General features: G+C 52.7%; 1 protein-coding gene across 1 annotated transcript in view; it reads right to left on the bottom strand.

The window, feature by feature from the left end:
• The window catches only part of B4GALT5 (beta-1,4-galactosyltransferase 5), a 37823-nt gene extending 11836 nt beyond the window's left edge, over nt 1-25987 (bottom strand). Inside the window, exons 1-2 of the mRNA XM_057401748.1 lie at nt 25813-25987; nt 1268-1402 (exon numbers count right to left, since the gene is read on the bottom strand). Of these exons, the coding sequence (XP_057257731.1) occupies nt 1268-1402; nt 25813-25939 (262 nt within the window). The 5' untranslated portion in view covers nt 25940-25987. The remainder of the gene's footprint in view (nt 1-1267; nt 1403-25812) is intronic.
• Between the last annotated feature and the right edge of the window lie 459 nt (nt 25988-26446).

Raw genomic sequence — 26446 nt, 5'->3', positions numbered from 1 at the left:
ACTAACATGGTAACAACTTCCTTGTCGGCTGCAGGCAGGTTTTTGGAGGTCTCAGAGTCCTGAGGGTCAGGACCACAGCAGAACAGCTCTTGACTCTCATCACCACAAGCAGTAGCACTGGAGTGTCCAACCCTCCTCCCTTCAGGGGCTCAGCCACTTCCTCACCCTGCATCTGCTTTACACGATGTTTCCAGCCTTCAAAACAGCTCAGAATGGCAGCCCTGGCCAGCTTCAGCAGGGGGAGGAGGTGACCCTGGGTGTCAATCTCTTGTGCAAGTTGATAATTCCCCTCCCGTGCCCATCGCTGGTCAGAGTACAGCTGAACGGGCGGCCACATCACTGCCCCTCGGCATGCTGGGCAGCAAGGACACAGCTCGTGTTTTGCTATTAATTAGGAAATAATCCTGCTCTGTAAAACTCTATCAGCCCCTGCTGAGGAGCCCTCACAGTGGAGGAGCTGAGCTCCCTGATACCAACTGCACCAGCAGGATGCACCAGTGACATGTCAGCAGGGGAGGTGCACGCTTGGTGTCACACCAGCCCAAAGGCAATGCCTCAGCCCGGCTTACGCGGCCATGTGCATTTATGCTTCACGGTACCATATTTACACCAAAACTTGTAACCCTGTTATGAGCTTTGTATTCCGGATGATGAACAGCCTGGGAGTGGGAGCCTGCAACATTCTGCCCAAAGTTTAATGTATTATTTGTGGCACATCTCCAGCCAAGTCATCTCTGTTCATCCTTGCATGGGAAGAGCGAAGCTTATGAGCACAGGCTCCTCCATGTGCACAGAGCCAGAGCTCTGCACATGCATGTGCCTGGGAAGTGACTTTTTACCTATGAAACTGAATTTGAAAGTATTTACCCTCAGACTGGTTGAAGCTAACAAATGGAACTGCTGGAAAGCAATTTCAGCTCAATAGCCCATCGTTTGAGACCTTTCAAGGTTTTTACCCCTTGTCCAAGTTAGAAACATTTGAATTTTATATGTATATAAAGAAAATAATTATGATTAATATAAAGAAATTCTATTCTATTAATATAGTCTTTATACATAGCATATATACACATTAATTATATACATAATAGGCATCTATGTTATTTGTAATATCTATTCATACATATCAAAAATAAAAAGGAAGCCAAAGTTCCCACCCTGCATTTACCAGCACAAATTAATCCCTTCAAGCAAGAGTGGTTCAGGCCAACCTGATTTCCAATGGAAATGGAACCTTTGATCAAAATGACAATTACTCAAGGAATACCTGAGTCATTCACGCTGCTGTTCCTCTTGGCATAGGCACTGCGGACCACCTGCTCGTACACCTGAGCTCCTATTGTTCGCATGTTCTCACGAATCATGATGCCTCGGGCTTGCATCATGAAGAGGTAGGTGTTCACTGCAGGGGAAAGAAAAAAGGAGCATTTCCATGACCATCAGGTTCTGTAGGAAAGAGTCTTCTGCAACCATTCCCTGCCTCCTGCTTGGTTTCAGCTTCCTCCTGCCTGGAGGACCCCCAGGTCACACATGCCTTGGTTATCTGGTGGAGCTAGGAAGAGCACGGACTTGGGAAGCAGAGGTGTAAGGCTATTTAGAAACCCAGCTGGTTAATAACAGGACCATACCCAGCTAGACCTGATGATGCAGACTGTAATGCAGCACTGCAGCTTAAACAACTGTACCTTCTGCTTCCTAACCAGGGAGATTTAATTAGGAAATATTATTATAACAGGAAACCTAAGCTGCAGGCCTGCAGAAGGGCATCCATTCCTAGACTGCAGCACCAAGGGCTGACACTTGCTTGGCAGAGGTACCACAAACCCCATCCCAGTACCAGTCTGAGCACACCAGCAATCCATATGTGCCAGAGCAGGCTGCGTTTTGCAGCACAAGCCCCCTGCTCCGCAGGACCAGCCCCCCCCCCCCAGGCAGGTTCCTTCCCCTCTCCTTTCCTGCTGACCCTGTGCCCTGGCACTGCTCCGGCTGAGCCTGCTTAGGTTTCAGTTTAAGCTGACACCCGGCACTGGCAGGGACGGGCCCCAAAGCAAACAGCAGCAAGCACAGCCCTGAGTCACCAGCAGCACCCACAGAGATGGTAGGACTGCCACCCATAGGGACAGGAGGACAGCCACAGCACCCCTGCACTGACATCTTTTAGGCTTAAGAATGAAGGGGCGGGGGGGAATGATTTGAAAATAGGGAGGAGGGGAGATCTAGAAGGCAAATTCTGCACTAGTAATTACAAAAACAGGTCAAAAGACACCCCAGGAGGGATGAAGAGGGCATCAGGCCAAGGAAACAACAGGGACCCATCACAGAGGAGGGCAGCAACTGATGAAATGTCACCAGGAAACATCCGTAACAGGTCATTTCTACAGCAGGCGTACCACAAGATGCAATAGCCCGGAACCAGTGGCTGCCAGTGCCAGGAGGGTGCAGTCATTGCCAGAGTCACCGGGAGCACAGATTAGATAGGACACCTGGGAGGTGTCACCACCACTGGAAAGCAAGGGTCACCCCAAACACCACCCACCAGTACATAGGCTGATGTCCTGGTGTCCTTGCCCTGCTTTCCCCTTCTACACCCACAGCTCGAGCCGGGCTCCAGATGGGCTGCCCACACGCATTTCCCAATCCCAACCGTGTTTTGTTTCCACACAGCTAAGCAAATATTTGAAGAGGCGATGGAGCCCCACGCCGTGCCCAGAGCTCGCACACCATGCCCGGGTCCTGTGCCCAGCCTATCCATGGGGAATCACCACATTTTCAGCAAGAAGGGGGTCGGCTGCATGTACTGCTTGGCAACTAAACAGCTTGCAATGAGATGTTAAATGTCATTCGAAGCCCCTCCTTATACGTGTACCCTTCGTGGCAGAGGCAGTGATAGCACCTTAAGCCGGTGGTTACACTGGCAATGAGCAGGGCTGCCTCAGGCAAAGCTGCACCCAAAACCTCTTTGTTCACCCACTGCTTCTGGGGCCAGTTCTGCAACCGCCGGGCTGGTTAGTGACAGCAACAAGATGAATGTGTGCTCTGCTGCAGTTTCCTGGCAAGATCCTGGAGTTGCAATGACAGTGAGAGGCAGAAAGGGCTGCTCCTGCTTGGAAAGGCTGGGAATTTGCTTTAACAGATCCCCAGGGCAGAAGGCTCAAGGAGAAGCTGGCATTTGATGCGGCACTACAGGCCAGAAATGAGTGTAGCTGGAATTCTGCTCACAAAGCCTTACACCCAGCCCTAAAGCCTGCAGAAGCTTGCACTTGGACTCAACTCCTGCTTGGAGGTCGGCATGAAACCGCATCATCACCCAACACCATCTCCAGCCCCAGCATCCCTCCCTGACACAGCCCCAGTTTAGGCAGCTGCCAACCAGGACTTACGGAAGTGGGAGTTCCTGTGGGGAAAAGAAAGGTTTGCGGAAATGGGCTATTTAGGGTTAGTGTAAGTGAGCAATGCAATTGGGCTGGCATGGCCGTGGGGTCGAGGGCAGGATGCACGGGGCAGCTCCAGCCTGACCTGACCATACAGGCCAGGCAGAGGGCAGGTCTCCCAGATGACCACAAGACATTTGTGGGGCAGCTTCTTCTCCAGCTCATCAGCCCAGGTCCCAGCTCCGCCTCAGTTGCAAAGGCAACACATTATGGGTTGATGGCTTGGGCATATGGCTCCTAAGGACATGTCTATAGCATCTTGCACAAACGGCAGCATCCACCCCAAGCTACAAGCAGAAGCATTGCAAGGCTCTAGCAGGAAGCAGCGCAAACCAACACATCCAGCAACAGAACAGCATCCTCCAAAGCCAAGCAAGCACAGCAGTGCATGAATTCATAAGGGAGAGCAGCACCACACAGCTTCACCTCAGCCATCAGCAAGCAGTGAGCTGCCCAGCTCCCTTTCCAAACTCCAAAAGACTAATCAAGAGCTCCTCTTTGCACAGAGCAAAGGGTGGCTGAAGACACTCAAGACGAGATGTTTATCAGGACCAGGTTATTGATAAGGGAAGAGAGAGCAGCAAGCTTGCACTTTCCAGCTTGCATGGAGGCATAATTCACTGATGCTGAACAAGTGATCTAGCTTTCTACTTCATTATGCCTTCTACTCGCTGGGTAAAGCAGAACCAGGTTTGGTGAAGCATGAAAGGACAGGAGGCACAAATCAGCATCCAATCCCTGCCTCATTTAAGGAAGAGGGAGGTTTCTCGGGCACAGTGAAAGCACCATTTGTTCCTGCTCCTCGGCGGGCAGACGGAGCAGGGCCTCGCCACAGCCACATGACACGGCTTGCTGGGTCGGACTCGCACGGAGCAGCAGTGGGAATCCTGAACAGACTGTCACAGCAGCCACCATCCCAGGGGCGCGCCAGCACAAACAACACCAGCTTTGTTTAAGGCAGCAGTTGCCTTCTCACATATTAACCCCTTTACTCAGACGATGAAGGAGATACCTGGCCACGGATGAGATGTGCCATCAACACACCACACACACAGAGCATCAAGAACCCCACACGACCACACCGACCCGAGCCCCTTCTGCCCCCAGAACCGCCTGCCACCATGAGATAAGCTTCACAAAGCCCATGCTTATCCAGCACACACAATTCATTTGGGTCAGAAAATCAGACTTAAAACACATTATTGAAAACATTTCATTCCTCATAGCTACACAGTGCTTGATTTAGCTCCATGGGGCCACCATGTGCAAGGCTGGGTCTGGACCAACATCTGGGCATCACTGTACTGAATTCAAACCTCACTCCTCGGTTTACTTTGCTTTTGATGAGCAAATCTGCCATGTTTAACATTTATTAAGGCTGACCCTATAGAGCCTAAGGCACCTGTACCCAAAAGGCAGCGTTTCCCATAGCCATAGTCCCAGAGCCACCACCAGCACAGGAAGGAGATGCTGAGAATCCCCACCATGGCCTCTGTCAGGGAAGAAACACGTACACATGCACTGGCAATGTGCTCAGCCTGAGCCAGGGTGCAGCCAGAAAGCAATTCTCTGTGCTGCAAGATACTGCTAATCTAATCACACAGGATGATCTCAGAAATTACACTGGCCTTCTGCCTTTATTTCATTTGAGCACAGAGCACTTCAGACCACATACACGTTGTGATAACAGCCTGGCTGACCAGCAGGGCAAGGACAGGAGAGGGATTTTAGCTGCTGTTAGGGGAGATGGGGGTGGGGAAGATGCCCCTTTTCCTACTGACTTCCAGCACTGACCCTCATAACCCACATAGAAAACAAGCACAACTGAAGAATCAATTTACCCAAATGACTGCATTAAGCTTATTCTTGTTAGTTCATTACAGGATAAGACAACGCTGCTGGGATTTAAACACATGGAAACCATGACATTGCACCTACAGCTTGCCACCAGCTGGAGCAGAGGCATGTGGCTGAACCCCAGGGGCAGTGCAACCTGCGGGACGCTGCACCCCAACCTCCCTGCTCACAAGTACCAGGGAGGCCAAGTGCTTATCCAAGCCAGGAATGGATGCAACAACTTCAACCAGGGAGGTAAAGTCCAATTACATAAATGAGTGCTGAAGTCTTCCTGTAATCATTTCTCTGTTGGTATTTTTGGAGCACTTCTAATCAAGAAACAGCTGACTCTCCCATGGAAAATTAATTTCACCATGATGATATGTACTAGAAAAGGCAGCAGGGTAATTTGCAGCTTGGGAGTTGATTCAGAAGAGGTCTGACTGTGATCCATGCCAGCTACCAACACAGGAAGGAGACAGACCTGACACGTCTCACTCCTGACCCCAACACGCTTCTTTTGCCTGCGGAAAAGACCTTCCTCCAGCACCCTCCGGCACAGGGGATGGTGCGGTACCCGAGGCCCCGAGCCAACAGAGACAGCCGCCGGAGTCAGGAAGAGGGGCAGGAGGTCCACAGCAGGCCTGTACGCCTGCAGCAGTATCAGCACCCAGCACAGCAGCCAGGCTTTCCTGAGGAAGAAGCAGGTCTTCCTCTGCTTTGAGATTTAGGGTTTTCTGTCCCATTCAGCAGTTTTTCCCCAGTTCATTAGTCCATCAGGGGCCCTCTGTGAACTCACTGTGGGCCCATTGCAACGTGCAGCCTTCTGCCAGCACTGGGGTTCTGGAGTATCTGGACCCCATCCCAGCACAAGGCAGCCCCACCAGCCCCCCTCCCAGCCCGGGGAGCACACATCTCAACCAACAGAGTCATAAATCAATGTACAACCAGGGAAACTGCTGCTGTACAAACCGCTTTGCCAGATGCTCGGAGCAGATACGAAGCACCCAGCAGAGCTTAGAGGATGCCTGCACGTGGGAAATGTGACAGATACCCTGATGGGATGAAGGTCCCGCAGGCAGCAGGGATGGGTGCTCAGGTCACCCCCAGCGCCCCATGCAAACACCTCTGGTGGGGCCCAGAGACAGCAAAACCAGCAAAGCCATGCCTAGTTAAGCCTTTTGTTAAGCTCTCCCAGCAGATCCCCAGCATCAATTCAGCTCCATTAGCAATACAAAGAGGTTTAACCAAACTAAACCTCCAAGGAACAGATAGACTGTTAGGATTGTCTTAACTTGCAAACAACCTAACCAGGAAATTTAGCAGCATCCCATAGGTAATACGCCACGAGACCTCTGTCGCTATTAGCCTTCAAGTGGCACCGCACACCCCAGACAGAGGGTGCCTGAACAATTAAATAACAGGTTCCTATCAGTTTTAGGGAATTCCATATTAATGCCACCAATGTTACTTAGCTCTTCACCTCCAAATAGCACAGGAAGGAATAACTGGGTACGTTAAGTGATCTAACAATTAATAGTGCAGCAGCACTGAGCTGGAAATGACAAACCACCCATCACCAAAACTGGCACGTTCACAGCCTGCACGTGCATGAAGAAAATGTGGAAGATGGGAGACTGCAGTGATGCTCAGCCAAAGCTTGAATACAGGGAACTTGTATCTGAACCGTCTTAGGGAAAAATGACCCCAAAGGGGGAAGCAAATTCATATTAACCTAATAGTGAACATTAAAAATTCAGGAACATTGAAGACAGCAACTTTTAGTTGCAATCCCACAGCTGGTTGAGCTGAGGCATTTGTGCAACTCACTTTGAGGAACAATTTTAAGATACCTATCAGGAGGAACACGATGTGCTCTGTACACATGGGAAAACTCAGAAGGCCAAGGGAGTTCATGGAGTGTTTGCAGCACCAAAGCACGCATGGAAGGAACTCTGCGCCCCAGCAGCAGCCAGTCATACCCAATGGGTCAGCGAGCAGCCCAGCGCTGACACTAGTGGTACCCCACTCCATGCAGGTGATGCTGCAGTGGGGAAACCAGAAGGACACAGTTTACCCATGCACCAAAGCAGGAATATCAAGGATGGCTTAAGATCACACAGGGCTTTGCAAAGCCCAAGAGCAGCTCGACTCCTGGCCTCTGCTGCAACTCCTCTTTGGAAAGAAGGGCGTAGTGACATGTGCAGGCTGGAGCATAGAGCATAACAAGCATTTGCCCAAGTTAAATATTGCCCTTCCTAGAGGGATTCGGACTCTCCTACATTAACTGCAGTTCAGGAGATGCAACTGCACATGACTGCATCTCCTGTTTATTTTCCACCCCTCCTCCTCTGCAGTGATGGGCAGCTCTCCCCACCTACAGCCTGCCCTTCCCATCTCGCCTCCCTTTGCCAGGGTCAGTGCAAACGCTTCCAAAGGAGAAAAAGAGCATCAGCTGCCAGCAGATTTCTCCACACACAGAGCATAAAAGCACAGCACTCACTGGGCACTTGTGGGCACTGCACAGTTAAATGCGCAATAAAAGGCTCTTCAGCAGGCGGAGTGAAATGGTTGCTAACCTCTCAGGCTGGCAGCACTGCCAGGCTGCTGCTGGATACCGACAGCAAACATTTACAGTCCTGCGTTTGTTCCCTAGGTTCATTAGGAGACAAAGTGGTGGAAATTCCTGCTTCCTGGACACAGTCTCGCAGCAGCAGGAATCCTGATGCCTGAGCCCGATGCTCATGTGGGATCAGGATGAGGAAATGGAGAGCTTTGGTTAAAATATAAATCAATAAGAATTAAGTGATGCCCCTGATGCAGGAGGGCAGGGAAGGATGTGGGCTGCTTGGGACAACTCCTTGCCTCCTGGGTCATGGGAAAGGAAATCCTCCACTGCAGGCAGCCCCCACCACCAGCCTGGGCATCCTACTCATCAAACAAGCATTAGGATGTGCAGGAAAAGGGGATGTGGGGTGGAACTGTCCAGGAAATGCATTCAATAGGGAGTTTTCATCAGGGCTGTCCTTCGCCAGTTGAAGGAATCTAGAATACAGCCAGACCACAGCAGATAATAAAAGGCAGGTTGGATGGATTTTAAATTCTATATACATCACACACCACTTAAACAGATTTTGAAATCACCAATTTGTTAGTGCTCCAAACTAGGAGATTAACTATACCCACTGGAGAGCATAAAATTGTCAAGATAAAACCAAGTAAACAGGCAGGGATTTACTGACTCAGTTCACACAGCACCAACTGCACTGTCTAAAGCTTAAAGACCCTCACTCTGATGGAGGAAAAGATAATGGGACTGCTGTTTAGGATATTCCCCAAAAAAAACAGAGACAAAGACCTGATTTTTCAAGCATTTTTTACAAGTTCAGCGTGGCTGAACAAAACGGGTTATCACATGTACAGCCTCCTGTTTGCTGCAACTGAGCTGCTTCAAAGCAGGGTCTGAGATGCTGTTTCTGGTCAGTGGTTTGCCTTCACACCAGGCTGGACCCATCCCAGCTAACACGCACGAAACCACAAGTCCTCTCAGTTGTCATGCTTCCGTGCAGGCACAGGACTCGTGGTTACAGCATTTGTTCCTTGCTCACTCCAGCAAGACCCACGGCACATCTTCCACTGCCATTTATGGCTAAAGCACGGTCCAGCTCCTATTTACATCTCCTTTCCCTCCAAAGAATAAATGAAAATACCATGGGGAAAGTCCCATCCCTGCCTGGTTTGCCCATGATGCACGCACCCCAGGGGACCCGCTTCCTGCCATTGGAACAGCGAAACCCAAGGCAGAGGTTTTCAACCCCGTGGTGGGCTTGTCTGTGCCAAGCCGCTGGCTGCTTCATGTCTCCAGCCTCAGCAGGGCACACTAGTGGGGACAAACCACCCCACGGAGGTGCAAGGCAGGCTGCAGTGTGCAACCCTCAGTCTGTACTAAGGCATTTACCCTGCTAAAACCTATGTAAATGCTTATCAGCAGGGCAACATCTACCACCAGAAACCACAGGCTCTCGTCTAACACAACACTGGGTGTTTCAGCTCCTCGCCGGAGCTAGAACAGACTGCAATACTGCGGTCAGTATGTGCTAGTGAAAATAAAGCATCATGCAACCCCTTCTGCCCTGGATGTATAAAGGCTGCTTTGCAGCAAGTATGATTTCCACTGTGGAGACCACATCTATGGCGAGATGCCTCCGTAGCAATACCCCAAGACTGCCCCTGCTGTGGTTTCTTTTCCATACATTGCCAGGCCTTGGGAAACCAGCCATTTCAGCAGCCAGGGAAGGAGCACTGCCACAATCCCTGCTACACATCAGCCTGGCTCATCTGCTGGAGAGCCCATCAGCCCTTTCAACTCCTAACACATCCTCCAAGCTGAAATTCTTCAATCACGTGGGGTTATTGTTGCCCAAGATCTTAAAGGACAGCAGCTCAGAGCTCCCTGCCAAGGGTACTTTCGCCACACAGTGCCATTAAGATCCACAGCAGCTTGGCCTCCGCAGTAAGATTACAGAGTTGTTCTTGTCTGCAGTAATTAGAGACTGCACTGCAAACAGTCAGTACAGCTGCTGTGTTTTTATAGGGGAAAAAAAGCTATCAGAGAGAGGATGCAACTTTAAAGTTCCAACACACAGACCATTAGCTACGGGATTTCGTAAGAACTCTGATGTCCTAAGACATTCATGAGCTTTGCTGTGGGCTATGTAGCCTTGGAATACCTAACATTTTTATATGGCTTTCTTCTGCCTGACAAGTGAACCAGTAGTACAGCTGCTGTAACTAAATTAACCAATTCCATTATCAGAGTAGGGAATGACTGCACTGGAAATAATTAATCTATGAACTTACTTAACACCTAAGAAACAATGCATCATATCACTCCTGCGCGACACCTTCCTGTGTGCCAGCAGAAAAGCAATGGCACAAGAACCTGTTTGGGATGCCTTGAATAGGGGAAAATGGGAGAAACCTCCCCTCTGCTGTGCACATTGGAACCAGACCCTGGGATCCAGCACACACAGACCCCTCTCTGTGGGGAGCAGAGCAGGGAAGCACCATGCCCTGTGGCTTCCCTCTGGGATCACCATCCTCTCCCTTTCTCTGCCGACTCGTCTCTTCTGCCCAACCACAGGAGGCATTTACCAACAGTGCTGCTGCCCTGGTGCCAGGCAAAAGAAAACCCTGACCCTTATCACAGGAAGGAGGAAATGAAGCAAGCACCCAGGCATCACAAATCTGCATTGCACCGCCCTCTACTACAAGCACCACACTCTCAGAACTGTGCCTAGTGCACTGCCATTAAGTTACACATTAATCCTAGATAAGCAGAAACAAGGCTACTGAGCTCAGCAAGGGATAAGAGGGTCACGCAGCCCCAGGCTGTACGCAGGGTTCAGGATCCACCACAGGGTGATGGGAACATCAACCGAGGGGCAGGAGGCCTGTGGCCCCCCACACTGCCACCCCACCAGGTTGGTGTTTGTACAACCAGGGGAAAAACATGATGGAAGTTCAGTGATGCCACTGTCTGCAGTAGGCTGTGAGCATAGAGCACCGAGCCTGCCTGCACACAGCCTCCCAGCAGCACGGGGCTCAGCCATCACTGCCTTCTCCTGCCCCAAGTCACCAGCCCTCATCACTGTGGTGCCTCTGCAATTGCAATTCCAAGCCAAAGTTCTTCCATATCACCGCCTGGCAGTCCTGGAGCACAAGCAAACATGAGGGCACCCTGGGGAACAGCAAACAACCTCCTCCCTCCATCCCACTCCCTCACACCTTAAAGATCCTCACAGAGGTTTCTTGAAGAGCTGTGTTTACCAAGGGACCTGACTGCTCTCTCATTGATATGAGCAACAGGGCAGGGCGAAAACCCCAATGAACTAATCAATTCCAGCCTGCCTGCAGCCAGCAATCCAGCTCTGCAAACAGGAGTCAGACATTCAGCTACCTTGGGAAAGATAAACATGCTGGGAACGAGAGGCCAGTGCTCCCTGCGTTGAGAAGCTGTCCCCATCCCTGCATGTCCCATTTGTCCCCACATAGGTTTTGACACAGCAGCCCCAGGAGCCCATCCATAGGGAACCAGCACCAGCACACAGCAGCTGGAGGATGCTCCAGCCCAGGCAAACAGGACCCGGGTGGGCACAAGCAAGGCAGAGCAAGAGCCGAGGAGCAGCTCAGTGCTTTGCCACCACAGCACAAGGCTGGGCTCTGGGAAAGCCGGGAGGGAGCATTGCTGGCACCATCCTGCATGACCAGATCCCAGGCAGGGCGAGATGCGGAGGCCCCAGGGTACGCTGAGCATGCAAACAGGGAGGGTGGAATGGGTCAGAAACACAACCTCTGAAAGCAAACATTGGCATCTCCTGCACCAGTGCAGGGCCAGTGCCCGTGGCATCTCCTGCCCTGGGCTCAGTCACAGATGCAGAGGGGAAAGCCCCAGTGCTCACCTGAAGCTGTGGTAATCCCGGCATGGGCTTCACCCAAGCAACTCCCTGTGACTGTACGCAGAGCCCATAGGTGCCCACCTCCCATTTCTGCCCCCTCTGTATCCAGCTCCCGTTTATGTCTCCTCAGCCTCTGATCCCAACCTCACCATGGGAAGTTAAAACTTGCAAGTGCATCAAAGCTGCTCTCAGGTCTTGGAAGTGGCATGGTTCCTTTGCGTCCTAAAAACAACACACCGAAACACCACGTATGTCCCCACGCATCTTGTGAAGACAGACCTGAGCAGCTCCCCAGGGCTCTCAGGGCCAAGGTGCCTTGGCTTGGCTGGGCAGAGGGTGCAGGTGCCCTTTTGGGGTTGCTGGCTGCTTGCTAGGTGGCTGGATACTGCCTGAGCACAGGCAGAAGGTGAAGGTGCAGCTTGGAATAACAAAATGAGGCTTGCAGCCAGGCTTTCATCTCCCAGGTCTGCACTGTAACGGAGTGTGGTATCCTCCTGTGAAACACTATCAGTGCTGCCCTCCTTCTCCCTCCCTTTCCCAAAAGGTCTGCCAAGCAGCATTTCATAACCTCAGGAAGGAACAGTCCTGTTCCTCAGTGTATCCCACTGAGGTATTTGCAGTCATTGGATCAGACAGTGAGCCCCCATGTGGGTAGTAAGAAATCCTCAAGTGTGCCTGGCAATGGAAGAGCCCTGTGCAGGACAGCTGGAAGCAAAGGCAGCTTCATCAGGGGCTTAACCTCCTCCTCTCCCAACATCCCCCTTGCTCCAAATGGTCAGGGTCAGCTATTACAGACACCCCCAGGCTTGGGAAGGCTGCAAGGAGCTGGGCAGGACTCCTCCAGGCTGGAGCAACCCCAAGGGGCCATGTGCTGATCCCCAGGTGCTGATCAGAGCTGGTGTCCCACAGCCCCTCCAGCCCGCAGAGTACGGCACCAGCCCACCCTCCTCCTCCTCCCTGCCAAAGCACCAGCCCTTCACTGCAGATTAATTTATCCACTCAAGTTATCCAATTTGGCCAGGTTGTGCTTGCTTCTCAGGGGCATTATGGCTGAACACCAGTGTCCTCTGCCCCCCCCCATCCTCCACACAGCTGAGTCCCTGGCACTGCTTTGCAAACATAGCCCTGTAAGTGCCATGTTGCTCTTCAGCAGCATCCTGCAGTTTGGGGGATTCCTGACCCACTCCCGAGCCACACAGATGCAGTGCCCTGAATGCAAAGGGGGAGAAGGACTGGTGTCAGCACCCACTGTGAGCCCTGCTTTGCCATCAGCTTTCTGCAGCACAGCAGCAAACAAGACAATTACTGTGTTGACTGGCTTTATTTCTGTTCTAATTAGGTGAAAGCAGGGCTAACCTAGAGCACTCCAAACCTGGGCACCCCCCTAGCACTGCTCCCTCCATCCGCTCTTGCCCTACAGCCCCTTCCCAACCCAATGCACGAAGCAAGCAGCCCTGGAGCAGTTTAACAGGGCCAGGTACCAGCAGACACCCCCCACTGCTGCAGCCTAGAAACTTTAAGACCATTTAATACAACCCAAGACACCAGAAAGCAGGCACTGATGGGATGATTGCAAGCCAGCAAGTCTGCTGAGGCCTCTGAAACGCAAAAGGATGCTTGACCAATCCTTGCCTGTAATTACAAATGCAGGTTAGAGCAGGAGGATGCATAATAGGCTTGGGCTGAAGGAGAACTGAGGCAAAGCCTCATTTGCAGGTTTGATTAGCAATAAATTAAACATGGGAACACTTTGCATGTGGCTGTCACACAAGAAGCTCTGGAGCCCTGTATGAGGGCTCAGGCCATGTCCAGGAGAGATGGGGCAGCCAGGTCTGTGAATGGGGAAGCAGCAGCGATGCTGTGGGGAGCACCGGCACCTGCTGCTGTGTAAGAACTGCACATCTTGGTTCACCTCAAAGCAGAAGTTTCCCATACCTGCCCCCCAGTCCCAACTCCTCCACATGAGCCATCTGGTCAGGGTGTTTTCAGTTCTGCAGTCACGTCCATGGAGTGGAAGAGCAGCAGCGAGCTGCGCTGCCCTCCTATGCTGAATGGCAGTGAGGTGAAAAGGGGCTACTGGAACAAAGTTCTGTGTTCAAGAAAGAGGAAAGCTGATGTGAATAGCCAGTGTGTTCCAACAGCTTGCCCAGCTGATGGCCGGTGAAGCAGCACAGGATATGCTCGTACCACGCTGAGTGCAGACACAGGGACTGGGCACCCACAAACACTCCTCCCCACAAAGAACCCCTAACCTTGCAATGAGGAGATAGCTGTGCACCTTGGATGCCCTTACCCTACCGCCCCAGGCAGACCCTAGCAAGCACAACAGCTCGTAGCTGGAAAGTCACTTTCAACTTGCCTCACTATCTGCTTACAGCAACACTTCCCCCTGCCCGCAGGCAGAAACAGACCTTGTGCAGCAGATCTGCTGCTATGTCCACGCACACTGCTCACAGTGCTGGGGTGCGGGAGGGGGCACACAGCCCCCTCAACCCCCATGGGGACAAGCTGCAGGCAGGGCAGCACCAGCCTGTGCCAAGCAGGAGCCCCAAAATGGGGAGAGCTGCTCTTGCTGTGAAACGTGGGCTCCCACCACACAGCACGCCTCCAGCACGGCAAAGGCCAAGGCAAGGAGCAAGCGCCTCTGGGCTAAAAGAGGCATCATCTGCTTCACTCCTCTGCAACCAGCATGAGCAGCTCTGCTGCCACATCCAAAGTCCTGCAGGGCTCCAGGACAACGCTGCTGCAGGGACCAGGACAAGGGGAGATGAGGCTTTTGTGAGCTCCAGTGCTGCTGATGGCCGCTGCAGGGGGTGTGGGGTCCCTGCTGCAGAGCCACACAAGCTCACACTAAAATCACAGCTGCTTTTCTAGGATGTGGAAGCCTGATGCCAGAGCATCTCCCTTACCTACCAACATGGAGCTCTAGGTAGCTGGAAACATGGTTTCAAACTGAAAGCTAGAGAACGAAGCCTTTCCCCCCTAGATCCAGGATGCTGGATGACTAACATTTGCACGCTCCTACCTCCCCATCATTTCACTTTTGCCATCTGGTTCTGCATTTTGGTCACTGCTGCAGTCTGCAACCTGCCTGCTGAACTACTCAGCTTCTTCGAAAGCGACTCTCACACCACACAAACGCAGCTGAATAATATTGCCACTCAGTAGCTGGTCTCCAGACCAGCATTTTCAAAGGCTTTGATCCATTTCAAATAAGGCAATGAGCTTAGCCCTTGATTAAATACATAGCATAATCCACCTAAATCTTGTTAGCCGAGAAGCAAGTCACTCGTCTCACTAGCTGTGGGTGGCATTGCGTTTCACTGCCAGGCAAGCGGGGCTGCCTGCAGCCTGAAGGTGCCCATGGGGTCACAGCCCAGGCAGGCAGAAGCACTGGTGACTGCAGCAAGGAGGCACAGGGCTTGCCCATATGGATTCAAGGTACAGGAGTTCATGGGATCCTCCTGCAAAGTTTCCCCCTGCAACAGGCAAAAGCCACCCATGGAAAGAAAGCCCCTTCCCTGCTGAAGGGCACAGGGAAAGTGTCTCCGGGCTCACCTTCAGCCAGGACAGTGGGCACCCGATAGCAACCAAAGCCCTAAATAAAATCCACAGCAAGAGAAATCACTGAGTGAGGGAGCCAGGCTGCAGCACGGGAGGAGGATGCACTGCAGCTTTGGGGGAGTTTCACACCATATCAGTTGTGCTTCCCTTTCCTTGAGAGGAATGAATCAGCACAGCATTTGTAGAGTCTTAACAGAAAGGACTGGTGCCGAGTGGGAAGCACATCACAACAAGGACAACTATTCCAGCTGCTGGACGGACAAGAGCCTGGCTCCAGGCGAGATGCAGGTGTGCAGCCAGGGTCAGCATCACAAACATCCCATTTCCCAAGGGAAGCATCACCATCTGCCTGCTCTGGTCAGCGCTCACCAGCTGTAACAAGCAGCAGCACCACTTCCCTCCAGGTCCCAGGCTGCCTCTCTTCCCACTTCTCTGCAGTTCCCAGCACAGACACCAGTGTGGGTGTACACGTGCCATCCCCAACAGCAGGATATGGGGGAACCAGGCAGCTTGGGAAGTCTGGCGAAAAGAACCCCTCCTTCCCCAGGCAAGCCCTGCTCCCATCCTGCTTGTCTCTGGGATCACTCTATAAGTGTACAGGCGAGTCTTTCAAAGCGCAAAGAGGCAGAACAGCGAGCAGGGGAACACTATGAGGACAGGGACTGTAGTGATAGGACAACGAGTAATGGGTTCAAACTGAAACAGGGGAAGTTTAGATTGGATCCAAGGAAGAAGTTCTTTATTGTAAGGGTGCTGAGGCACTGGAATGGGCTGCCCAGGGAAGTTGTGAATGCTCCATCCCTGGCAGTGTTCAAGGCCAGGCTGGACAGAGCCTTGGGTGGCATGGTTCAGTGTGAGGTGTCCCTGCCCATGGCAGGGGGTTTGGAACTGGATGATCTTAAGGTCCTTTCCAACCCTAACTATTCTATAATTCCATGCTGTTTTCTAGCCCCAAGGATGCTGTTTCCCAGCCTGAGGCTGCTCCCCACCAGCAATTCCCCCTACAGCCGCTCCTGCCTAAACAGAAAAATACACTAGGATATGGGACAGGAGATATTTGCTCCCGAGGTTATGCTGTATTTATTATTTGAGTCATTATAAGACAAAATCCCTGAAAAGTGCTATTGCTCCCTATTTCCCCCTGGGTTTCAGACCCAGCATGCAGGGATCAGCTCTGCAGGGAGGTGACCTCCCCCAGGGGCTGATCTCAACTAAGAGGCAGGAGCTCTGCAAATCCCTGCTCCATTAGCAGCTCCAAGGCTTCCTGCAGCAGCCAGGCACGTTTCAACAGCCACTGGAAGGATTTTAAGTTAATTTAACCATGTTAACACATTATGTGGCTTCTGTCATCTCAATTACCTTAAAAAGCCCAGGCATAAATCTCAGGGGGAGTGCAAGGGAGGAGGGAAAAATAATGGTTTAAGAATTAGTAAGAAGGAAGAAGGAAAAAATAAGGTCTTGGGCACAATTCCAAAGCACAATCTTAGGCAGATCAGGGGGGAAAAAAAAACAACTTCACAGGATTTCAAAACCAAAAGAAAAAGCAGTGAACAGAAGCAGTATCTGCTTTAATCAAATACTAGCCAGGAAGGCTCAGCAGAGCGGATCTCACCAGTCACCAGCTGGCATAGCACAGAATCAGCCTTTTGGCACTGGTATCCTCACCCAGAGCCGGGCAAGGCAAAGGGCTGCCCGCAGAGGAGCCAGGATGATAAATGACAGCAGTTGAGCATTGCAGGGGCATTTCACTGCTTCAGAGGTTGCTGCTATAACAATCTTCTCTGACTCAGCAGCTGAAAGGGATGCCGGGAAGGAAGCACCATAAAAAAAGTCATGCATTATTAATATGGGCTCTGGCAGCAAGACATGAGTTGGAAAAACACTGAGGGGGAAAAAAAATGACTGCAGAATGAGAGCGAGCTGCATGTGTGGAAGCATTTCACACTCCTGCCAGAGCCGCTGTGGCCAGGGGCCACCCTCCATGGGGTCCTCATCTGCAAGCAAGCCCCATGTTTGCTGATAGCAACTTAATACCCACTATGTTCTCCCTCGGAGCAGGTTGCTGCAGAAAACACCGCATGCCTTGGGCATGGCCCGCTCTAGTTTCAAGCTACAACAGCCCCGGGCTGTCCTGCTGTGGAATACAGCCATTTTAGCAGGTTTATCTACCTGCGGTCTGTGCATCCCTCGCTGACTCCCAGGAGCTTCCCCCTTTGCCTCCCACTGCACGCAGTCTCCCCTCCAAGCCCTTCCCAGCCACCCCGCTGGTGTTTCAATGGGAGCACCAGTCACACCAGGCTCCTGCAGCCTCCTGCCAGCGTGCTGACGCAGAGGGCACGGGAGGCAGGAAGGGGAATGAAATGCTTTCCTCTTCCTGCCAGGTAGGTGAGGGAAAGAAATACCAATCGGCACTTGACTACCCGGTGCACTGCAGTGTTTGCTTTCCTCTTTCATGCTGTATGCTTTGTACCATCACTGCTTTCCGTCCAAAATCCCTGCTTCCAGACACAGCCTCTCCCAGCCTGCTGCCGAGGGGAGACACCATGCATTAGGAGTACGTGTTCCCCTATCGCAGGCATGACACCGACCTCCGCCAGCGTATCCTCCTCATTACAGGGTAACCCTCTGATCCCTGCACAGGAGCCTCCTGGCAGCAGATCAGCATATTTAAAGTTTCAGCCCGGATTGGTCCCCAGCCTCTCCAAAGCAAAGGAGGTGGCTAACACTGTGCCAGGATTCAAGTGGTTCCTTTGATCGCTTTGTATGGCGATAGCATTCAAGTACAACCGATCAATTATTTTGCCATCGAATTCCCTAGATAAGCAAACACACACTGGCTGAAGACTGCTTACACCACAGTCCAATCCACAGCTGTGCAATGGGGTTTTTGCCTGTATTTGTTTTCTGCCATTCTGTGTGCAGTAGCATCCTCCATACAGAAATATTTCCTACGCTTTACCTTTCAGATTAGAGAGGCACAGGGAGAGAACAGCTTTGGAGGCACTGTTTTCACACACAGAAATGTGCCTGCTCGTCAGGGAAGGAAAACAGCAGCTTTCTAACACAGCAAACTCCCACTGAGCAGGGAAACTGAGGCATAACCCAGAGAATAAACCATGGTGTTACTTTGAACCTACATCCCCTGGAAGCAGCCTCTTCCCTACTGCAAAAGCCAAGGGGACAGGGACAGGCACCCTGGCTGCGGTCCCCTCTGCTGCAAGGGGGGCTGGCCAACACCACAACGGCATCTTCTGAGGGGCCCCAGGACAAGACTTGAACACAGAGCAAGGGCTTTGGAGGGGTTCACATCAGTCCAGGGCCACCACACACAACCACAGGTTTGCAAAAGGAGTTCTTTGGTTTTGCACCTCAAAACAAAAACACTATAAAATAATCTTTCAGGAGTCACACACAATATGGTCACTTGCTCTCAACTACAGCCCAGTCCAAGCAAGCACTAACCCTCCTCTCCTTCCCTATGCAGCCAGGAACCAGAAGCTCAAACCAAGTCTCCTGCACTCCTGAAGTAATATTTACGTGTGTTGGAAAAGCTAAGTGTCAATAAGGTGTACTAAAGCTTGTGGCTCTATGCAGAACACCCACAGCCACTACAGAGCTCAAGGGTTTCCCCCAAGCATGATAGCCCATTCCTTCACTTCGGGTTCCTCCACTTTAGGTCTGAACCACCAGCAAGACCCAGAAAACTCCTTTTGTAATGGACAGAAAGCACCACAGCTCTGCCAGTCACACTCCATGCTATAGCTGCACCCAATGGGACATGCTGTCCCTCCATCACCCCTGGGATCCTCCCAAGCAGCAGATGAGGATGGCCAAGGGTAGTTTTACTGCCGGGCACCGACTTCACCCCTCAGCTTTTCAGTCTACCTTTCCTTTCAAAATCAGAGCAGCTCAGGGTGATGCTAAAAGCCCTCGTGTTTTTAATGTCCTCAATTTCATGTTCTTCCAAAAAACATACAGAATACCTCTCGAAAAAAATCCGATTTGGGTTTTTTTCTTGCATTTCCAGAGCACAGCCTCACTATACACTTCCTGCTCCATCTCCAAACAGGCCTAATGCCCACTGCATGTAAAAACCTCCCATCACACATTAACCATCCCAACACACCGGTATCTAAAATGCTGTCAGACCAAACCACAGTCAGAACAGTCCAAATGAAAAGGAGAAGGAAAAGCCAGTATGAAAATAAACTTTACTAAAATAACCCAGTGAAGATTTTGTCAAAGTAAACACACATTTTATTGTAATGATGATGTTTTAAAAATAAAGCTGTTCAGGGGAAGACTTTCTCTCTCTGTAAAGTGGTATATCAGTTTCTCTTCCAGACTATTCACCCTTTGGTGCTGTCACAGGGAGAGCAGAGGGTCCTGCAGAGCCTGACCCAGCACCACTGGTTGAAGGTCACCAGTGCCACCGTTATCAGGTTCCCCAGAAGATGCAATAAAATTAAGCATTTCAAGACTCCATGCACTGCTTGGATATCGAAGTCCAGAAACAGCATTCAAATATACAGAAGTGCAAACATATAGCTTCCCACATTGCTCATCTCCATTCCCTGCAGGGGTCCCTGGGGTGTTCATTGTGCCCTGCAGAGCAGATGCTGTCTGAGTTAATGCAATTAATGACTCCACCTGGAAAAGAGGCAGTCGATCAGCTCAGCAAACAAAGCAGTAGTGTCAGAGCCCTGATCTCCTCCACAGCCAGCTGCCACCTGAAGTGACCAAGTGCCTGATAGCGCTGACCATGAAGGGTCCCCATGACCATGAAGATGAGGTGTCCTGGGACTCTGGGCTCACAGCACTAATGGTTTTGCTTTAAGGTTTGGTTCACTGCAGCTCACTGAAGTTTTGAAGCACTTCAATTGCAGGAATGAACCAGTACATGGAAGATTGTGACTGCTGATCAGCTTCCATAAGACAGGCCTTCCAGAGATGGATGGATGAAACATGAACTCTTCACATGCTCCCTGCAGCTGCAACACCCATCAGCAAAATAACCCAAACCAGATGTGCCTGACAGACAACACAGGTGCTTACAGGCAAAGAAAGCCTAGTAATTCACCTGCCCTCAAAGAACCTTGTAATTTGTTAGCCTTGACCAAAAGGTGGTCTCCAACCAACACTCTGCATCACCAACGCCTTGGATGCATTGCGAGCATTGCTGTCCTGCCTGCATGTGAGGCCTTTAGGGAGACTCTGTGCTAGAAGAAGGCGTTGCTGTCAAAGGAGCTATTTCCCACAGCCGTCACCACTCTCCTTCTTCATGTTATTACAGAAGATCCTGAGCTCAAGTTATTGTATCAAGGCACACTTAAGGATTTCTTACTACCCACATTGGCTCACTGTCTGATCCAATGACTGCAAATACCTCAATGGGATACACTGAGGAACAGGACTGTTCCTTCCTGACGTTGTGAAATGCTGCTTGGCAGACCTTTTGGGAAAGGGAGGGAGAAGGAGGGCAGCACTGATAGTGTTTCACAGGAGGATACCACACTCCGTTACAGTGCAGACCTGGGAGATGAAAGCCTGGCTGCAAGCCTCATTTTGTTATTCTAAGCTGCACCTTCACCTTCTGCCTGTGCTCAGGCAGTGCCCAGCCACCCAGCAAGCAGCCAGCAACCCCAAAAGGGCACCTGCACCCTCTGCCCAGGTGAGCAAAGGCCACCACAGCTCACCAGTGTGCTGCTGAGCTGGGCACCAGCTCCCTGCCATGGCCAGCATCCCCTGCTCCCTTGCTCTTGGCTCCGCATTGCCATCCCACTTCTGCCTTTCTCTCTACCAGCCACCGAATCCGAGCAGGCCCCTGCTGACATCCCCACTAGAAGGGCATAGAAGCCAAAAGCAGCAGCTACCCACTGCCCCACACAACCTCCCCACTCCAGACTCACCAGCCCCAGCTCCATCCCACAGTGCCATCCCCCTTCTCAGGACCACAACCACTGCTCTTCCTCCATTCCTCACCACCAAGCAGGAGCCATAGCCTCACCAGCCACTTCCCCCAGCACCATGGTCCCCCTACCTGGGGGTCCCCCCACAGGAGCAAAATATTTTCCCATTTTCACCCTGGAACTCCTCTGTGCCAAGACTGCCAGGCTGATGCACTAAACTGAACTGGACCAGCCACGTTTGGCCATCTAATACTCTTGCAAGGGACCAAAGTGACAAACAAGCTGTACAAAGGATGCTGCTGGTCTCTGCAGTACTGCCCTCCTGTCCACCAAAACAGTGAGAAGGAATAGCATTTCAGAGCACTTCTGCCCATCAAAATCAAGGCTTTGTGCCATAAATATGACTGAGGGCTAATGCTCCTACCTCATGCCCTGTATGACTGGTCTGGAGCAATTCCTGATAAGTTTTGAGGAAATAAAGCCAGAGACAATTACGGCTCTCACACAGGTCAATCTTTCACCGAATAATTTGAATTCTCTGCGTTACCTCCCTGCATCAGACCCAACCATGTAAGACTCCTGTGCACACCTAAGTATAAAGGCACAAAATACAATAAAAAGGCTCCAACATCTGGAGAGACAATAAGAGAAAAGCCTGGTGCAGCCACACAAGCACCAGGGAAGGCCCCTGACCTCCCTCCTCTCAGTGAGGACCAAGTCCAAGGTCTGAGAAATTCCAACTGTGGCAGCAAGAGTTATCAAGATGAAACAGCAACTTGCAGTGCAAGCAGCTTGTGAAAGCATAACTGTTCTCAGCTGCAGAAAGGAATTCTCCTGGTTTCCTAAAACCTGTTAAAAGAGCACAAAACCAGATGTTTTTAGGAAAGCTGTATGAGCCACCATGACATGGGAACACAGGGAATGCAACACAGCTCCTGGGAGGACCCACAGTGCCCTGGACGAATTCAGGAGCAGAGGTCAGGCCTAAATAGGAGCAGCTTCTCAATGTTTCTCCTCCATGTCAGCATGCTCTCTGTACCCACACCATCCTTGCTCCAACCCTGAGTCTAGGCACAGACTGAACAACTTCGGCCAGCCCATTCCTGAACATCCCTTCTGGATAAGCAAGGGGCACACAGGGCGGCTGCCCCACAAGGGCAAAAGCCCCAGTGCCAGGAATATGCCCTGCAAAGAACACCCACCAAGGTGCCCATGGGACTCCAGAGCAGGATAAAACAGTTCACCCAATGCCAAGCTCTGCTTATTCCAAAGACAAGGCCAGTGCCATTTCTTGTAACTAAAACAGAGTCTGCCACACAGCACCTTACCCTGCTCCTGCTGTTTACAAGACCCCTGAGCAAGGCAGCAAGGTAACCTCCTGAATGGTCCAAGCTTCACCTCATACCTGCTGCCTCACAGGGCTCCTCTGGCAGGCAGCGGGGACCTATGCAGATACAGGAGCATCTCCTGGATCCTCCAGTGGCTGCCTCTCCACCAGCCCCATCATGTCCCAGCCCCAGCTCACCGCGCAGCAGAACAATCAGCCGCCTCATCCAGCGCACAATGGCCACGATGAGACAGACCCACATAATCACCCCAGCCACGGCAGGGACAAAAGCAAGCGAGCGCCGGGGAACAGCATCGAATGACAGCAGAGCCTGCTGTATTTGTGCCATCAGCCGGGTCCCTGGTAATTTACTTTCAGAGTTGGCTGCAGGAGCCCGGGGATGTGAATTGTTAGGGTGGCACATGGGGAGGACACACGGGTGTTGGATGCGAGGCTGGGAAGGAGGCAGCACTGCCTGTTTACATTGGATTGCTCTGCACAAACTTGGATCCACAGGAAAATTTCCGTTCCATAGGAAGAACGCTTGGTGAAGGACAGCGATGAGGAGCTCACAAGGCATCACAAACCCAGCACAATGCAAACATAAGTCCCCAAAACCTTGGGCTCCCTGAGCGTAACTAGCATGGCTATTTGCTGACAGTAAACACGAATTCCTTCCTGCATTTCCATCTCAAGCAGACCGCTGGCATTACCTGGGCTGCAAGGAGCCAAACACAATGGCCAGCCAGGCAACAGGCCAGCATTAGGGTAGGCAACCCACAGCCTGGGCTGGGCTCCCCTTCCCCATCTCCAGAGGACACCAGGAGCAGTTTTCCAGCTTTTCCAGCCAGCAAGGGATCCGGCAAGCATGCCAGCTCCACATCAATGCGCTGAGACAGCACCCAGAAGTGCAACTGTCCCAGTTTTCTCCTGGCACTGGTGCACAACTGCACAAACACAACAAGCCTCAGTGATGCCAATGAATTCTCCCCCTCAAATCAGGAGCCCAGGGATAGGCCCAGCTCTGCCCTCTGCTACAGTACAGCACATCCTGCCACAGGGACACTGGGATATTCCCATAGGGACACAGGGATGTTCCCAGCCCAGGCAGGCTATCCTGGATCCAGCCCTGGGGCCACCAGCCGCTGGCCCAATGAGGGATGCTGGCCATGGCAGACGCTTCCAGCAGCCTGTGGCACTGAGCAGATCAAAGCCCTTTCCAAGCCCAGGCTCCATCTGGTTCAAGCTCACTTGGGGTTTCAGGTCTCATTTATCTGGACTTTCCCACTCCTCTGCCCGTGGTTTATCTGGTGAGCTGCCCGTCCTTCTTCAGCCACTTCCCCAACACATCCTTCAAGGGGTGGTTTTAGAGGAGAGGCTTCTCCAGGCTCTTTAGCTGGAGAAAACCAGCTCAGCCCTACCCCACCACACCAAAGGAACAGTGGGCAGGCCAAAGGCCCTAGAACACCCTGCTGATGGCATCTCTCCATCACACACCACATGGCTGGTTCATTAAAACCTCCAGTTCTGCTCATGTCCTAGCTCATTCACTTTTCTTCCAAGCTCCTCCTTACATCTCTGGCCTGAAAAACAAACTCCCTCCAAGTGCCAGGAGGACAAGCTCAGCCGCCCCATGAGCACTGGGCTGGGTTTTCATGACAGAACAGTTTTGGCTGAAAGAAGGGAAAAAGGAAAAAACAGAAGCAGATTTGTTACTTGATGGGGAGATGACTCAGAACATCGCTGGCATCCATGGACAGAGAACACCTTCACCTCTCTGCCTCCTCTTTAGCACTGCAGATAGCAAGAACATCAGGTGGGACATGACAGTGTTATCCAAGATCCACTAAGGGAAAGACCTCTAGGCACAGAGCTGGTTTTAAACAGTACTTCATACCCTACAGCACCTCCAGGACTGGGGACAATGCAGAGGCAGCACAAAATTAATTTGACAACTCTAAAAAAGGAACAAAACCATCCTTCGAAGTTCCCTTCCTGAACTGTACAGCTGTTCCCTCTGGGCCAGGGGAAAGCCCATTGTTGTGGTTTAAGGAAAAAAATGACTGCTACAGCTGAACCCAGGACACCCATCCACAGCAGCTCTTGGAGAAGACATCTCCTACAATGCGCTGCAGGATGCATTTGATTTAAAAAACTGACATCCCCATAGCAGCATGAGAACAGGACGAGCCAGGCTGTGTACAGAGCACCATTAGCACCAGTGTGAAACTGTCCTCCAATGGATGCCACAGAGCAGCTCAGCAGGACAAAGCCAGGAGCTCGGTGGCATGCCCACTGGGACATTAGAGCTCTGAGCCATGATGGGAAGGTACAGGATGCCAAGCCCAGGACATGAGCAGATGGGTCCCCACGCTAGCCAACCCCTACATAGCCCTAGGAAAGGCTCCCAAAGCAGCAGCCATAGGACACGACCTGCAGATAAAACCCCATGGAAGTCATCTTGGAAAGAACACAAAGGTCTCCTTGAGGTGCCCAAGCAAGGAATGGCACAAGCAACACCAATGACATTTCAAGGAGAAACTCCCATTCAAAAGACTTCTTCTGAAAGGGTTGCTTTTACAGAAATAAATTGTTGCCAAAGTTTGGTTGAAGGCCAGACCAGCAGCTCGGCTCCTTGCAGGAGCGAGATACACTGTATGGAGACAACAGCTGCCTTCCGATCCCATCTCGGGGGAGACGAGCGCGCAGCCTCGCTGGTACCGGCACTAGGTGCTAGCCATTTGGGTACGCGGCCACTCCAGTCCCCTGTGAAGCCCGCTAAGAGACAGGACACAGGGACAAGTACGCTCTCCTGAAATACACACTCCTCATCTTCCCACTTGACAAGAAGCGCAGGATTCCCACCGGAGAGCGCGTTCAGACCACAGGCGCTTGGGCAACGCTCCCCTTCAAAACAAACTCTCCAGCAGCAGCGGGATCGCTGCCCCCGGCTCGGCGCTGGCAGCGGCACCGCTCGGGCCCCGCGGCCGGCACCTCCGCGGCGCCTCCACGCACCGGGAGCCGGCACCGGCCCACGGACCCCCCTACCCCGAGGGGCACGAGTGGGCACCCCCTTGGGGAAGGGTGGGTGAGAAATCATCCCCCAGGCTCTCTCCAGCGCCGGAGGGAGGAAAGGACGCGCAGCCCAGGAACACCGCGGAGCCGCCGCCGGGGGCGCCGGGCCCGGGCCGCCCCTCTCCGGGCAGCGTCCGCCGGGGATGCGGATTACTCAGCGTTTCCCGCGAGAGACGCCGTCCCCCCGCCCCGGGCCGCGGCCCACCGCTTACCGATGCCCGGCGCCACATAGACGAAGTAAAGGAAGGAGGAGGAGAGCGAGAAAAGGAAGAGCGCGGCCAGCAGCGAGCGCCGGGGCAGCAGCCGCCAGGCGCCGCGGGAGCCGCGGGGCCACCGCATGGCCGATGCGGCGGCACCGCCGCCGCCCTGCTGCTGCGGCCGCTGCCGCCGCTCACATGCGCCGAGGCCCGGCGGGAGGCGCCGCGCCGGGGCCGCTCGGAGCCGCCACCCGCGCCCAGCGCCGCCGCATGAATGAGCCGCGGCGGGGCGGGGCGGGGCGGGGCGGGCGGGAGGCGCGGGGCGGGGCCGGGCGCCCCGGGGACCGGCTGCAAACTCCCGCCGCTGCGGCAGCGCCAGGGGCCGCGGCTGAGACCACCCCGGACCGCCCCCGGGGCTGGCCCTGAGCGCCGCCGGTGGGCCCGGGCACCCGGCACCGGAGCTGGGCACCAGGGATGGCAGCGGGGCACCGCGCAGGGACTCGGGGACACCCGGCCACGGAGCTGGGTACCAGTGATAACCCCGGGACACCGGGCAGGGACACCCGGCCACAGACCAGGATACCGGGCAATGACCCAGAGACACCCCGCAATGGCCCTGGCACACGGGACAATGACCCACAGACACCTG

The sequence above is a fragment of the Pezoporus wallicus genome, unplaced genomic scaffold (assembly GCF_028554395.1).
Source record: "Pezoporus wallicus isolate ANWC-B61680 ecotype Strahan unplaced genomic scaffold, APGP_CSIRO_Pwel_v1 contig_9238, whole genome shotgun sequence".
Taxonomy (NCBI): domain Eukaryota; kingdom Metazoa; phylum Chordata; class Aves; order Psittaciformes; family Psittacidae; genus Pezoporus; species Pezoporus wallicus.
This window is presented reverse-complemented; position numbering and strand designations above follow the sequence as displayed.